Source organism: Anolis sagrei, chromosome 6 (genome assembly GCF_037176765.1).
Source record: "Anolis sagrei isolate rAnoSag1 chromosome 6, rAnoSag1.mat, whole genome shotgun sequence".
Taxonomy (NCBI): Eukaryota; Metazoa; Chordata; class Lepidosauria; order Squamata; family Dactyloidae; genus Anolis; species Anolis sagrei.
The window spans coordinates 85,614,408-85,631,033 of NC_090026.1; the positions used below are offsets into that span (position 1 = coordinate 85,614,408).

The 16,626-nt window shown below is 39.0% G+C and overlaps 1 protein-coding gene and 1 long non-coding RNA gene across 6 annotated transcripts in view; one reads left to right on the top strand and one right to left on the bottom strand.

Annotated features, from left to right (window-relative positions):
* THRB (thyroid hormone receptor beta) overlaps positions 1–16,626 on the top strand; it is a 233,891-nt gene that overhangs the window by 141,983 nt on the left and 75,282 nt on the right. For 4 of the 5 annotated variants that reach the window (XM_060781919.2, XM_060781922.2, XM_060781921.2 and 1 more), the window contains one exon: positions 13,943–14,006. In XM_060781919.2, coding sequence (XP_060637902.2) covers positions 13,943–14,006 — 64 coding nt within the window. Of the gene's footprint in view, positions 1–3,964; positions 4,079–13,942; positions 14,007–16,626 lie in introns of those variants that run through there. The other variant, XM_060781923.2, reaches the window with a different exon arrangement.
* LOC132778692 (uncharacterized) lies at positions 8,197–15,995 on the bottom strand. The gene is made up of 3 exons (XR_009631765.2): positions 15,521–15,995; positions 14,223–14,254; positions 8,197–10,253 (listed from the first exon to the last, which is right to left on the bottom strand). It is a non-coding gene; the product is annotated as an uncharacterized lncRNA (long non-coding RNA).

A 16,626-nucleotide genomic window follows, 5' to 3' on the forward strand; every position in this document is an offset into this window, starting at 1 on the left:
GGATCTCAAAAAGCGAACTAATTTTCATAATGTATTGAAAGCTTTATACAGCTTCTAAGTTGATACTCAAGCATCTGGCGAATAAGTTTCTATTAATATCAAAGGAGTGAGGTAAAAACTGTCTCCAAAGACAAAGTATCACTTGAAGGCATTATACAAAATTTGGGAAAGTTAACTTTTGGACTACAGCTCCCAAAATGCACAGTCAGCTTGGCATGTAGCCTAGCAGGCCAGTGGCTTTTAGGAACTGCAGCCTAAAAGAGAATGTTTCCTGGCTCTGGTGCTGTTGGGGAAACTCTTCTAGTTGAGAGAGGAGAGGTTGGACATTTTTTCTTTCAAACAAAACTAGAATTTATATATGCCCTCCATATCCATGCAACTGGTATCTATGGTTTCATTTATCCACTTCCAACAAAATGCCTCTAAGTCCTCCCACATGGTTCTATTGTATTTGTAGTCTAGAAGTCCCTCATTTCAATTTAAACTATTATCTACAGTTTTGTGTATCCACGTGAAGTCTGGGAACTTATCCCCATAGATACAGAAATCATAAGCAGAGCTGGGAGGAGTATTAGACCAAAGGGAGAAACATCTGCTCTCTTCTCCCATGGGAAATCTGATATAGGAGAACAGGTCAGCTATCGTACTTTTTAATTAATCAGTTTCCATCAAGCTCAAGCCATATAGCAAATACAAATACTGCCATATTCTGTAATTTTCGGAGCCCCCGATGGTGCAGTGGGTTAAAGCACTGAGCTGCTAAACTTGTTGACCGAAAGGTCACAGGTTCAAATCCGGGGAGCAGCGTTAGCTTCCGCTGTCAGCCCCAGCTTCTGCCAACCTAGCAGTTCGAAAACATCTAAATATGAGTAGATCAATAGGTACCGCTCCGGCAGGAAGGTAACGGCGCTCCATGCAGTCATGCTGGCCACATGACCTTGGAGGTGTCTACGGACAATGCTGGCTCTTCGGCTTAGAAATGGAGATGAGCACCACACCCCAGAGTTGGACACGACTGGACTTACTGTCAGGGGAAAACCTTTACCTTTACCTCTGTAATTTTCATTGAGCATTTATTTTGCCAGAAATCAAATTTGGGCAAGAACCACAGCCCCAGAACTTCTCACTGATTTTAGAAGAAAGATTTGAATAGCAACATACTGTAATTAGAAATATATATTTTTCTTGCCAGAAGTGGAGACCGGATATGAACAGTAGCAATTATATTAAATGTTACTTTCTCCTTTTGCTGAATTTCACGTGTCATTTGACATTTACAGAAAAGTTTCTGATCGTAAAATTTTGCAGTGCAAAACTGGAGATGTAGAGAGAAACAGAAGTTTATCACCCAGTTGCATTCACAGGAACAACTACCATTACCATAAAATAAACCTTTTTAGTGCAATGTCTTTAAAGAACGATCTTTGATACACAAAACAGCTAAGATAGCACTGTGGTATCAGTGTACTACCGGATAGGGTTCTTTTAGACTTTATGAGCACAATAATGGGCAACTTCAAATTTAAACAATTAGTGAAACACAATTTTAGTTGAAGAGACGTGAGCTCCAAAAATCTGTTGTTTTGATCAAGTTCTTACATTTATTTGATTTGATTCCCAGGTGAAAACCTAACCGAAAGTGTAAATATGAAGAATCCCCAGTGCTTATGGTACAAGTCACTGAACTCAAGTTGGTAAAAATTGCATCTTTCCGAAAAGAGAGTAAGCAGTACCACTTCAGATGACTCCCAATGGACACCTTTTTAAGTAGGCCAAAGGCATCTTAGATCTTCTTCCACCTCCATAGAGTATAAATGACACCAGTTTACAGTACTTTGTGTTCATTCATCTGAAAAGTAGACTTTAGGGATTTTATCCTAATTGTGTACAATGTTTTGAGCACTAAGACCTTTATAGTGCAGAGGTTTAGAAGTAGACATTGGTTTCAAAATGCTTAGAGCTTGAACAATACCTCTCTTCCCTCCTTAACTAAACTAGTATGCACTTTCTGAGAGCCTGCATCATTCAGTATTTGTACATTGGATTGTGACTCTGGAGACTAGGGTTTGAATTCCCACTTGAGCATAGAAATCCACTTGGGGCCTCATTCCACAACCTTTGGACTCTGTTTCAATGTGCTTGGGAAATGAAGCCCATGGGAGTCCCCTTGAAGCCATCAGACAATGTAAGGACACTTCTGGTGGGACTCCGTGGGTCTCCATTTCCCAATCGCATGGAAACAGAGCCCAAAGACCTCTATCAGGACTTGAGTGTCAATTGACTCCTCATATAAAAAGACAGAGTAAAGCACAGGAAAGATGGAGGTAGCCACAATAAGCACATGAGATGGCTGGCCATCTCTAAAGAGCAGGAAAAGATGGGAGGGAATTTTGTGAGATAGTTCCCCCTGCTTTCCCCTGCTTTCTCCCCATCTGTCTGATGAGGTCCTAGATTGCAATGGGCAAAACCCACTGTCTCAGACCAAGATGAAGACAAATATCCTTTGAGCAAAACTTGCAAAAAATAACACCATTATAAATTTACTTTAACGTTGTCATAAATCAGAAACAACATGAGGCTCAGAATAGTAATCATGTGCCTTATCAGAGATACGTTATAAATCATTGATATTCACCTGTCAGACATATGTTCCTTGTGGGTTCTTGTAGTTTTTTCGGGCTATATGGCCATGTTCTAGAAGCATTCTCTCTTGACCCTGCATCTATGGCGGGCATCCTCAGAGGCTGTGAGGTCTGTTGGAAACTAGGAAAATTGAGTTTATATATCTGTGGAAAGTCCAGAGTGGGAGAAAGAACTCTTGTCTGTTGGAGCTAGGTGTGATTGTTTCAATTGGCCACCTTGATTAGCATTTGATGTCCTGACAGTTTTTAGGTGTGGCTTGTTGGTGCCTGGGGAATCCTTTGTTGTAAAGTGACTCCAGACAAGAAACAATCATTGGCCAGCTAATCACCTCTCAACAAAGGATTCCCCCAGGCACTAACAAGCCACACCTAATGGCTTGTTAGTGCCAATAGGCGATAGATGCAGGCAAAACATCAGGAGAGAATGCTTCTAAAACATAGCCATATAGCCCCACCAAAAAAACTACAACAACCCAGTGATTCTGGCCATGAAAGCCTTTGACAAAACATATGTTCCTTGTGCTGTAATTTGAATGTGAGCTATTTAAAACTAGACTTTTGAAATATTTTTTTTAATGAGAGTACCCAGAATATTTATGGCAATAAGTTCTGACTGAAGGATTCTGGGAGGTGTAGTTCAAGGAATAGGTTTCCCAGGCACTTTACTTTCTTTTCACAGCAACCCTATGAAGGAAAATGAAATGAAAGTAGGCAGTGTGGTTCAAGTGGTGCAAATATGACAGATTTTAATCCTTCCCATTTGTTACTGCCTTCTTTCTAAGTCAAAGATACATTTATCCCTTACTAGCCATCCCCTGCCATATGTTGCTGTGGCCCAGTCTGTGTATATGTGTTGTGTGTGCGTATTTGTGTATATGTGTATTTATGTGGTTATGCGCATACGTTGTAATGTAATGTATTTTTATTTTAATTTTTTGGCTTTTTAAGTCTCTTCCACAGCGTTTTTCAGTGTTTTATGTGTGATGGTCACTCGTTGGCCTGATAGGTGTATTGCATCCAAATTTGGTGTCAATTCATCCAGTGGCTTTTGAGTTATGTTAATCCCACAAATGAACATTACATTTTTATTTATATAGATTAGGAAGTTGAAAGAGATCCATACTGGGATCCATACTGGGAAAGTAAACATGACAGCAGGAATGAGGCCTGAGTGCCGATCCTCTCTTTCTTCACTTTCTTGCAGCATCCCATTTCTCTAGGAGTCTTGCGACCTCATCACATTGCCTTTTCCCCTGTCGTATAATAGTTTGCTGACATAGCCTGACAGATCCCATCACATGACACACATTTACTTTCAGCAGGGCTCCATGCTGGCTGCATCTATGATCTGTTCTACAACTGTAAATTCTGAACACGGTAGACTACCCATGTTCTGATTGAAAATGCTGGGGACAGCGTGGGAGGAAACTAGAAAGGTACGCATTACTGTGTGTGGTGGGCAAGCGGGCGATGCTGGGCACTGGGCGACAGGTTCACCTTGCTGACCCAAGATTTGCCCCACTGCTCTACAAATTCCGTGCATTGACCTCCATGTGATGAGATCCCTAGAGACTTCTAGAGAAACGGCTTGTATGACTGGAGTTCCGTAATGCATAGATCAGGTGCATTCCTCCCTACTCATGTCAAGGTCAGTTTCAGATTATGCAAACAGAGCTTCTGTGTACAAGTTTATGCTACCATCCATCCCTTCTTTTCAGATAGTATAAGGGAGATCAAATGTGTAAAGTATAATTGAACAGTCATATGTAAACACTGACTTCTCTGGTTTAGATAGGGCCATTTCACCCCACACAGTTGAATCACTATGGTTTCATGTTGATTGCCGTGGTTGCATCCTATGGAATCATGGGGTTTGCAGTACTGGAATCTTCAGGAAATATTATGGAATACTGGGATTTACAGATAGCTCCAGTGCTTCTAAAAAAACCCTACAATCTCTAGTATTCCACATGGTGCAGCTGTGGCAGTTAAACATGGATTTATGGGGTTAGAACTGTGTGGTATTTCAGGGCCCCCATTATCTATTCTTGTGAGCACTTTCTGGGCAAGGAAGCAAAATGAATTCACCCTGAAAAAAGATTTTCAGGGGGCAGAAGAATGGGAGAACCCAGTGTAAGTCACTTTGTCCCACATTCTGCTAGGACATATTCTCTGCTGCCCAGGAGGTAAGTTGTGGATTAAAACCTGTATATCAGGGAGAAGGTATATATGGTCAAATGCTCCCACTGTTACTAAACTGATGTTATACCCAAAGTATTTAAATTATGGGTAATGAGAGGTTTGCTCAATTAATTATTTCTGATGTTGGGTTTTTAATTTAATCATACATTCTCCATCTCCCAAGAGCCAGGAATTATTTTTAGTTATTTTGCTTGTATTTTCAATTGGAAATTGTTGTTTATTTAGCAGGGTAAGTAGTGCAGTGGTTTGTGCATTGGACCATAATGCTGGAAGTCAGGGTAAAAATCCCCACTCAGCCATAGAAACCCACTGAGTGACCATGTGCAAATTACTCTCCCAGCCTCACAGTGATAGGTTCTCCTTAGAGTTGCCATAAGTTGGCGACAACTTGAAGGCATACAACAGCAACAACAGCCAACAATGAACTAATTCTGGTTTAGTTTGGTAAGTAAACTGAATCTGAACCTCTGAAACATCCATAAAAGTCTTTATAGAAATGCAGAATTGGATTGGATGAAATGTCACTTACTGGTCAGGGTGTTTCTACTTCACCAGTTGATGCATATTGATAGAAGGTGTCTTTGCTATTAACATCCATTCATGTATCTCTTCTTTTCTTTACAGAAACTGTGCTTCAATAAATCTGCCTAAAGGTTATAAAAATCCCCTAATAAAGTCATTTTAAAAGTGTTATCTTCCCAGTAGCTTTTCATTAGTCTTTTTCCAAAGCTAATGAATAAATCAAGATGACCTGAAAATGATGACAGAAATCCACTTATCATTTTAGCTGCTTTTAGCAACTGATGCAAAGAACAGTGATGAAAATTAACGTGAAAGATAAACTGTTCCTTTCTGAAAATTAAATGAGTGCAAATGTGCTTTCTGAACAGACACGATAGAAACAAGGGAGGTTTAACATCAAAAATACCTTTTGTTTTGAGAGTTAGGGGATTGAAGAAAATTACTGTCTGATAACACTAAATTTTTAAACAGAATGTGGAATGGTAAAAAACAGGGTTAGGAGGATAGGAGAGATTATGCAGAGCACTGCTCTTAATCTACAGTTGTGTCAAGTGTCAAACTAATCTGTTTGAGCCAGCATAAGAATAGTGAAAGGTGCTGGAAGAGGCCACCCTCCCACTGTTTATCCCATTTGGTCAGCTTCAGATGCAAGTAGAGATCAGGGATGGGTCACTTCACAGGAGGATTCATCCTACAAAACATTGAAACTCGGTTGCTTCCTAGAGAATACAGGATCAGGACATGTTGAAGCATCTTTGCTCCTCCCAGACACTCTACCTCCTTGCTCTAAATTTGGACCTAAGTGCATGGTCTGGGTGCTTGGAGTAAAAATTGTAAGTAAGTACAATTTGTAATTCTGCACCTTTACTCCAGATCATGAGGAACATCTGTTAAGACTTCACTCTTCATTCAGTGGTTCTCAACCTGTGGGTACCCAGATGTTTTGGCCTCCAACTCCCAGAAATCCTAAACTGATTGGGATTTCTGGGAGTTGTAGACCAAAACACCTGGGGACCCACAGGTTGAGAACCACTACTTAATGTCCTGTTTCTTTACTTGTGGAATGTTAGTCCACATGGAACTGCCTTAATTGTAAATCTTAAATTAGGTTTCCTATCTCAGTGTACTCCATAACCAGGAAAATGTTCCAATTATCAATTATTTCCTTCCACCCAAACTGCAGACTGGAACACTAATTCCCAAACATGGGTCTCTACATGTTGTTGGACTTCTCAAAATTTGTAACTATTAGCCATGCAAACTGGGAACTAAAAGGGACCCAAGTTTAGGAGCACTAATATAGTAAGTGGAAACCTCTACTTACTTTGTGCTGTATGAAATTGCTATGAGATACAATGTTCTTCAACATCTGAATGTTATATATAATTCTCTCATATTAAAAACATAAAGTTCCAGCAGATAAATAGATTCTCACCGGCATGAACAATTCATTTTTTACTTGGAACAGATGATGCATTGACTTGCTGAAATTCATAAGAATTAGTCATACATCTCATAGGTGGTTACCAAAGAACTGGCTGTATAATTTGTCATGCCTAATATGCGGAATCATACCCTTTTTAAAGCTAAAAGCATTTTAAACAGTTGGTTTCTTAAAATTCTTACTCATATCTTCAAACCAGGGATAATCTGTCATGCACAATGAAGTTAAAGACCACTTAATGTATGGAACAGGAGGGTTAACCACATTGATCTGTATGATAAATGATAGAGTATTTATTATTGTGTGGTTCCTGCTGGATCTAGGAATTGGTAAATCCTCAGAGGAATCATTAGTTTGGAAGTTTCAAATTGCATACTACTAGGCTTGTCCACTGGGATCATTGAGACTTTTTGGTTCCTTCAAATATCTTGAATCTTATATCTTGAAATAACCATATATTCAAATATGTTCAGTTTCAATACATGTTATGTTGATTGTTCTACCAGCCCTACAAGATAGATATTTATTTCCCTTTTATAGAGAAAAGCTCTATAAAAATTAATCACCATCTCCGGCTTATATTGTTCAACAGTGTGTATTTTTTTGTAAGTGTATATATGTTTTTTGGTAACCTGCTTCTTGTTTCTAATCACTGCCCTATGTTTTCCTTAAATCCTCCAATTATTTAAGTCCTTGATTTAGATTATCTTCATTTAAATCAGAATACCCTACTGCAATGGTTCTCAACCTGTGGGTCCCTAGGTGTTTTGGCTTACAAATCCCAGAATTCCTACCCAGTTTACCAGCTGTTAGGATTTCTGGGAGTTGAAAGCCAAAACATCTGGGGACCCACAGATTGAGAACCACTGCCCTACTGGAACACCATATTTCTCATGTGCACTTTAGTGAATAATATCACCCCCATCCCACATATTGATTTTCTGAAGGTGAAGATCCAATGAAAGAAACAGCCTTTGTTAATTCTGTTATTAAAATCACTATTAACATCAGAGCTATTCTATATAGAAATCTAGTTTCTTTAAATAAGGCTTACCTCTCAACAGGATGTCTTCCATGAGAATAATACAAGTTGTCCACAGGAGGGAGCTATAAGATAATTTCCCTCGCAAATGTCACTACGGATTTCTCAGTGAGAAGAACATGATGGACTCCTGCTTCCTTGGCTAGATTTCTTTGTATCATTTACAGTATTAGTTTACTGTAATATTTACAGTATTAGTATTAGTACACAGTTTAGAAACCCAAGCAGTGTACACTGAACCACACACACACTAGTTAAAATGTAAAATACTGTGATAGATCAACATTCTTTTGAGCACGTAGCTGCCCCAAATACTCCAAAATCCCTAAAAAGGGGGGGGGGGATATAAGAAAAATATAAGAAAGACTGAATTTCAAATTTCAAAGCTGTAGGAAAAGCTTTCTTACACAGTGAGTTCATGGCAGTCAAATTGGTAAGAGAGACTGGGCAGAGCCTGCTTCAGTATAATGAAAGCAAATGTCATTATAATTCCTTTAGCATATATAGTTTTTTCAGTCTTGGACTAATAATTTGCCCATAACCTCAACAAATGTAGAGGGTTGACTGTACTAGCATTTGAAGCATTTTCATGATATAATTCATGAAGATGTGTCTGGCCTTAGAGTGATCAAATTCTTTCCCAATCTCAAATCCCATCTTAAATATGGATCTGCCTCAGAACAGTTTTGCTTCCAGGCAAAATGCGGGAAATCTGGGAAGATTTTGTTTTGCTTTGGAAAAGATCAAACTACAATTTATATTTCTGTTATACAAGAGATTTCTATTATTGTGGAAATAAGTCAGACCATGTTTACCATGTTGGTTAATAAAAGAGGATACATTACGAATGATCCAAATGAAAATGTAAGTCCGATGAAAACTGAAACAGCAGGACTGGAAAAGTCATCTGGCATCACCTACTCCTTAAGATCTGTAACTTTACCATAGACCTGCCTTCATTGTTCAATTAACATATCATATTTTTTGGAAATTGAGTTTTCAGACATATTTTTGACACTCAAATGGAAAGATAAATGATTTAAAGGGTTGAAACAGGGAAGCATAAAAACTTGCTATTTTATAGACGTGATAAGCAAGGGCATTATTTTTCCCATTTCTGGGAATCTATAAGTTGATCTGTTATTATGTTGGAGCATAGCACGCACACACACATACACACAACTCACACACCTTCTGCCTTTTCCAAAAATACAGTGGCTGCAAGGAATTACACTGGTTTTTGAGAAACAAATTCAAGATGTTTATTTTTGAATTACATATACAAGTTATATTTTTAACTTGGGAGCTGAACTTGCTGACTGAAAGGTCGGCGGCTTGAACTGAACTTGCTGACCGAAAGGTCAGTGGTTTGAATCCGGGGAGAGAGGTGAGCTCCCACTGTTAGCCCCAGCTTCCGCCAACCTAGTAGTTCAAAAACATTGTGAATAGATCAGTAGGTACCTCTTTGGTGGGAAGGTAATGGTGCTCTATGCAGTCATGGCAACCATATTACCTTGGAGTTGTCTATGGACAGGCTTAGAAATGGAGAAAACACCATCCCCAAGAATTGGACACAACTAGACTTAATGTCAATGGGAAACCTTTACCTTTACTAACAAAAGAAAAAACAAGACATGAAAAACTAGACAAGATCATACAAATATATGAGTTGTGATGTATCATCAATATTATGCTGACCATAACAAAGTATTTTCTCCATCGGATTCTAGGTGATGTCCCTTTAGTGAATAGTAGACAGGATCATAAACTCAATTTAATCTGGGGAAAATATTTGGAGAAGATTTTGTCAATCCAGGCTTGAGTATACAATCGGTTTGGGATGATATACAATTCCTGCTTTAGAAATCAGATATGTGGAGGGGTTACTTTTTGTGCTGTTTCTATAGGGAGGATGCTTGCACATTGCCAAAAATGGCAGTAGGAATATGCAAAAAGAAAGAGGAAAAGACACACATTTATATGCAATTCAAAAGTGCTAGTTTATATGTATAGATGCAAAGTCAGAAACAGTTATTAGAATTTAAATTGTATAGTATAGTATACAGTGTTCCTTCACTTATTGCAGGGGTTTCATTCCAGGACCACTCACGATAAGTGAAAATCTGCGAAGTAGGGACGCTATATTAATTTTAATATTTATGCATTATTTTATATATTTTATATATTATTTTCTTACCTGTTCTTCCTTACCCGCCTCTCGGCCCATCCCGAGGGGGCCTGCCTGCCTCCTTGGACTCCAGAGACCCCAGCAGAGCCTCTGGAGCCACATAGGCAGCAACAGGCCAGGGAGGCAGGCCTTCCCCGCCACACCTCAGGCTGCACTTCCAGGGTCCCTGGCTTCCATTGGACGTATATATTTTATATTAATATTTTCAAAAACCTGCAAAACAGCGAGTCCGCATAAAGCAAACCACGAAGTAGCAAGGGAACACTGTATAGGTTCAGTTGCACCATACCCCAGATCATTGCAAATAAGTTAATTGTCTATTTTCCTGTCTACTTCATTCTCTCACTCTATCCTTCCTCCATTTCCCCTCCTCCTTCTTCCCATTGTTCTTCCTCCCCATCTTAAATGCTTTTTTTTTGCTGTTAGAGTTAACTTCTTTTAAAGTGGCATAGTAGGTAGAACATCATCAACCAGCATCATTTTGAGTACACTGTGACCCCTGTATCCATGTGACCTGTATCCAAGGTTTCATTCACCCACATCTGACAAAATATGTCCTCTGTGCATTTTTTGGTTCCTTTATTGTGATTGTATCATATTCGTGGGGTCAGAAGCCCTTCATTTCAATAGGGTTGGCTATTATCCATTGTTTTGCATATTCATGTGAAGTCTGGAGATATATCTCCTGCAGATATAGGGATTGTGCCGTATTATCTCTAGAAGAAGACAGTATTGTATACCATATGTTGTTTTCTACTATTGATAGCTGACTTCATTCTGAAAATAATGCAGCATGTTTTGTACAGATGTACAGAATATTGTCTATATCAAGCATGGGCAAAATCCAGCCCTCCAGGTGTTTCAGACTTCAACTCTAACATTTCCTAGTAGCCTACTGCGGGAGTTGAAGTCCAAAACACCTGGAGGCAGGCATGTAGCTGGGGGGGGGGGGGGCTTGAGGGGCTTCAGCCCCCCCCCCCCCGAAATTCTCATGGTGGTTCGCGAAAAGTCCTTACTGGTGCATTATTTAAACTGTTATGTTTATTCATATCATGATCTGATCACCATACTCAATATATCCCATATGCATGGGGGTATTGAGGTAATGATACAAAAGGTTTGCTAGGCTAGACCCTCTTTCACTCAGACTCAGCCCCCCCCAAAACTCAGCCCTCCCGACCCCCCCCCCTGAAAAAAAATCAGCCCCCCCCCCCGAAACGAAATCCTGGCTACGGGCCTGCCTGGAGGGCCAAAGTTTGCCCATGCCTGGTCTATATCCAAGTGCTAAAGGGGGAGGGGGAGATGGTGTGGGAAAAATATATACATAATTTCTATATGGACGATTATATTGTTATATGGTAAGAAGAATTGCAGTCTTTAATGATTTCTTAACAGGTTGGTTGAATGAAGATTTTCATGCAGCTTTATGCATGTACAATCAGATATAAGCTCCACTGAGTTATGCATGGTCTTGGAATTATATGGAAGAATCAAATGCTGTATTAAATTGTAACTTGTTTCATACTAAAGAGAAATATGTATACAGTATGTCCTTTACTCATAATTCTCAGAGAGCCTTCTGTGAGGGATGGGTATGATATACACATTGAATTGAAGATAGTAGATCTTTTAAATTTTATTTATTTATTTATTTATTTGGAACATTTGTATCCCGTCCTATTCTTGCCCTCTGAAGAGGGTCTCAGGGCCTCTTCCAACAATATAAAAACACCATTACCCCACAAGGTCCAGAGATCACCATAATGGGGGGGGGGGGGGTGGAGGTGGCTGACAACCTGTGTCCTTGGGCTGCCAGACCTCAGGAAATGCAGATTGGCAGTGGGGACAGTTGTAGCCAGTTCCATTTGAGAACCATCCTGGCTGTCCCCACATTTCCTACAGTGGTGGAAAATGCAAATTCTGTTCCAGAATTTTGGTTTTCCCCAGATTTTGATGAATAGGGGCAAAGGCCCCACATTACTCCGCATCAACCCCTTGTAACATTTGGCCACTGCTGTGCTAATTCTTCTCTACAATGTAGATGTGGCCCATAACACCAGTTTGGAGCAGGGTTAGTGTTTTTTGTTTTGTTTTGTTTTTTGCAGTCCACTCCGAATAATCTTTTATTGATGTAAACATGGCATACTCCCCTGTCTAAGATATTGTAAAATGGGGAAAGGATGTATACTTATACATATTGATTGATAAATCTATAATTTTTAAAACTCTGAATAATCTTTTGCCCTCCCACTTTTCATCTGCTTTTACAATGTCTTAGGACCTCGGGGTTAGTTTTGACAAGTTGAACAAAATATAATTTGAATTTCTCCTTATGCAAAGCTAGTCATCATTTGTGTAAAATGAATGTGGGCTAAGTTCATGCACAATGGGGCTGGCTGACTGCTCGTGAAAACACAACTCATCCATTGTGATTCATTTTACTAGTTTGTGCACTAAAGCAGCAGTTATAATATTTTTCCAGTGCTACATATTTTAAAGAAATACACAAATGCCACTTTAGAAAATGCACAACTTTATCCGGGCCAAATAAGAAAATTACCACAATTTTCTATTTAATGCACAATTATTAATTCAATTTAGATTTACAACCTCTGAATGATGTTTCATTTATTATTGCCCTGTCAGAGACTCAATATAATAAAACAAAGTAATACAGTTAACTGTAAGGAGTGATTTCGTTTGAAATGAGGACAAAAGTAAAGTTAAAAGTAACATAATAAGTGGACATTAGATGGTTTTATCTAATGAGAAGTATATACTTGTTATTGCTCCAAAATTAATTTAGGAGGAAAATTTTAGCCATTTTGACAGAATTGTTTTCAAATTTTATGCTGTTTTCTGTTGGTGTTGAAAAATTGAATGAATAATGTACATGTTCCCAGGTGTAGACAGTGGGGAAAGAAAAGAACTGCAGCAAAGTACTATAATGGAAAAACTTGGTGATATAGGTTTTAACATGTCATACTTTAGGAGACCCTTTCCCAACTTGACACTTTTGATAAGTGTTGGACTAGGAGTAACACTATCCACTGCAAAAATTAAAATTTTCATATATCTTAAAATGTTAGGCTGAGAATAGGAATTTGATCAGTTTTAGGACTTCCATTGAGGAACTTAAAGGAGCTTATCACATAGAGGTCCAAAAAGTGGGTGACAGCGGAGGGATTCACCGGGCAGCAAGGTGAATCCAACAAGCAGTGGGGGAAACAATCGCCCTGCACCCCATATCACAGGCATGGCCCCTTTCCCCATCACACAGGGGAAAGCATCACCATCCGGCTTCTCCCCAAGCTCACCCCATTCTAATCAATGAGAACACGGGAATCCCCCCCATGTTCTCAGGGCTCTGTGCTAGGATGTTTCCAGGATGGAGTCCCACCAGAAGTAGCCCTGTGTCATGTGTTGGGCTCTGGCAGGCTCCATCCTGGAAGCATCCTAGGATGGAACCAAAGCCAAAAGTGATGAGGTCTTAAGTCTAAAGCTTGAGGGTGATTCTAGACTCTGGCTTTGCATAAGGATGCTCATGTAGTGTTTGGAGCCAAAGTTGTAACTTTATGGAGTTTAGAATGACACAACAATTTAAGCTTGGTCAGACCTTATTTGGTAATACATAAATCTAGATCAGAATTACTGCAATACCAATACTGTGGTACTAAGAGTAGCATACAAAGAAAAGTAATATGACAGATCCTGTTCTTAGATCCACAGTATAAAAAACATGACATATAAGAAGGATGGGATGAAAGTGGGGAAAACATAGCCCAGGCACTAGTTCTTTAAGTTGCAAGTCAATAATGCCCATCTGGGTTGCAATCTAACCATGCCAAAATTATGCTTGTTACGTTTTGATGAACTTAATGTCTTTGTTTTGTCCCTGACAGGTGACACTGGTGGAAAAGAGCAATGAGGATGACTACCTTTTGTTGATTACCAGCAGCATGTCAGGTAGACAAGTCTAGCTCTTTAACATCTTTCTCAATATAGATCTATCTATATATTTGTAACTTAGAGGTTCTACTATATGTGCTGAGACTTTGAGACTACCTAGAGGGTTACACGGTTGACATCTGGATCTGCCATTGCTTCACATATTTGGTGGACTTTCATATAGCTGCATTCATTCAAAATAAACAATACTTATTTATTTGGTTCATTTCCTACCTTTCTCACAGGGATAGGAAACAAAGCAGCTTCTAGGAAAGTTAAAAAGAGGTCCAATTTAAAAAATACTCCTCCATTTTAAAGTTCAGATTAAATAGGTTGTACTATACCAAAAAGACAAATCAAAATTAAAACTGTAAAACTCCATACTAATAATGGCAATCAACTTTTTGTTAACATATTCAGCATATCCTTTTTAAAAACCCTGATTATATCAAGCAGCCAATTCCTGAAGGCCTTCCTGAATAATGAGTTGTCACTGCATTTTCTTGAGGAAGGTGTGCACATCACAAAGGTGCAGCTCTTTGTACTGTTTGTACATTATTGATTGACAAGTACTGCAACCAGGAAAGTATACCTTTTATTTGCTAATTCAGCAGTTTGGGAGGGTGTGCCCTATTCTCCTAAATATTGCAGTACATTGGAATATCCCTTACCACAACTCTAAAAAAATTCATCTGTTGTGGCTAGAGAAGAAGGATGGCTTCTATTAGTACCAATAAAAGTAATCTCCATCTCAGCATTCCTAGACATGGGATGGGGCAAATTTGGAGAAAGTAGCAGATAGGGAAGGATGAGATAAGTCTTCCGGGTGGTGAAATCTTAATTTTAAAAATTACCTCCCATTAAACCCTCTTGTAATAATTAAAAGCAAGGGCGATGTCTGCTCGCATTGATGGATACCAGTCCCATCAGCCCAATCCAATTTGGCCAATGATCTGAGACAGGAAACAGAGTGTCACATCTTTTGGAAGGCTGCATATTCCCAATACCTAATTGAAGAGGAGAAATGAGCTGTAGCTTTAGGCTATATATTGAACATCACATATAGTTTGTAAAGTCACGTGTGGTTTATGAGTCAGTTTATTTTGCCACTCACTTCAAAGGAGATGATGTCAATTGAAGTGAATGGAGAAGTCCCTGGATATATGTGATAGTTCTGTGTGAGAATCTGAGCAGCCATTCTAGAAATTTTAGTATGAATCAAATTAACTCTCCAAGAAATCACTGGTGTGAGGTGCATATCCTAATAATGAAGGAGTGGAGGAAGGAGGAATGGAGGGAGGGAGACAATGAGACTGTACATACATCAGAGAAAAAGCAAGAGAGCATGAGCAAAGGGAAAGTATTCCAGGGAGAGAAGACAGGTTCTCACATAACAATAGACTCACCTCATTACTAACAAAAGAGGAGAAGGAAGAATATGGGAAACAGAACTATATAGAGATGTCTTCACTTCACTATTATTTATTGAAACACAAAACAGCATTTGACTTTAAAGAAAAATAGCAACTTACCTGAAGCATTTTTCCCTCGCGGATGGCATGGCTGTACTTGACCTAGAATTATTGTGCTCTTTAAAAAAGCAATATTGTCTCAATTGCTTCTACAAACTTCTGCCCCAAAATCAAAACATCCCTTTGAAAACTGAACACTGCAGTGACTTATCAGGAATCTGTCCTTCTAGACACGATAGTGCTCTGGCCATTTGGTGATTCAGTTAGCCAACTTCTAAGCCAGGTGCCAATTCGGATATAATGTGGGTGGGTTGGTAGGGGAGTCTCTTCTTTCCATGAAAAAGGGTGGAGGGACCAGGTAAAGAACCCATTTCTCCTACCTTGATGCTCTCCACTGTTTTAAGCAGCTTTCTTAGGCCCTTGCTCTTCTTCCGTTGCTGCCTTTCTGTTTTCTCTTTTGATTGTAAAGTTAAAAAAAGAAGTTAGCATTACCTGTTTGGACCTGTGCAAATTTAGCTTCCTTGACTGACCTGAATGCAAGTCTACCCATAAGCCTGATTACATTTGCCTTGGTTGATCTCGGTCATTCTGGTGCCCACCCACTTTCATGCCCTCAGATGCTTGCATATTTTAGTGCGTAAATAAAAAGAGAACACATTATCACTTTTGGCTAGTTCATACCCAAGCCCTTGGGTTAGACTTGATGATCAACTCTGTGTAAACTGATTGCAAACTTGTGGTTTCGAACAAGATAATTGTTGTGGGAAGGGAATCTAATTTCTTCATCTGCAGAATCTGAATTCATCAGCTGCAAGCAAGAACTTTGTAGCTCCTAGTTATCTGTCAAAAGAAGGTCTTGTTTTATTTTTAACTTCAGCAAAATCTCTTGATGCGTGAATGTATCAGATGCCATTGAGAAATAGGTGTACAACCTACAATTTTTTGGAGTATGCCTTCTTTCATATTCTGTGAAATATAAGAGCAATGGCATCTTTCCGGTTTATAATATTCCCATGGATTATGTCCATTAAAAAAAAGAAGAAATGCCCATAAGGTTTTAAAATTGTATTGTTCTTTCTGAACTATCAATTTTCATGCCTTTGTGTTCCCTATTATTTATCTTTCAGTCTCTGTTTATATGTATATGTATGCATTTGTGTGTGTGT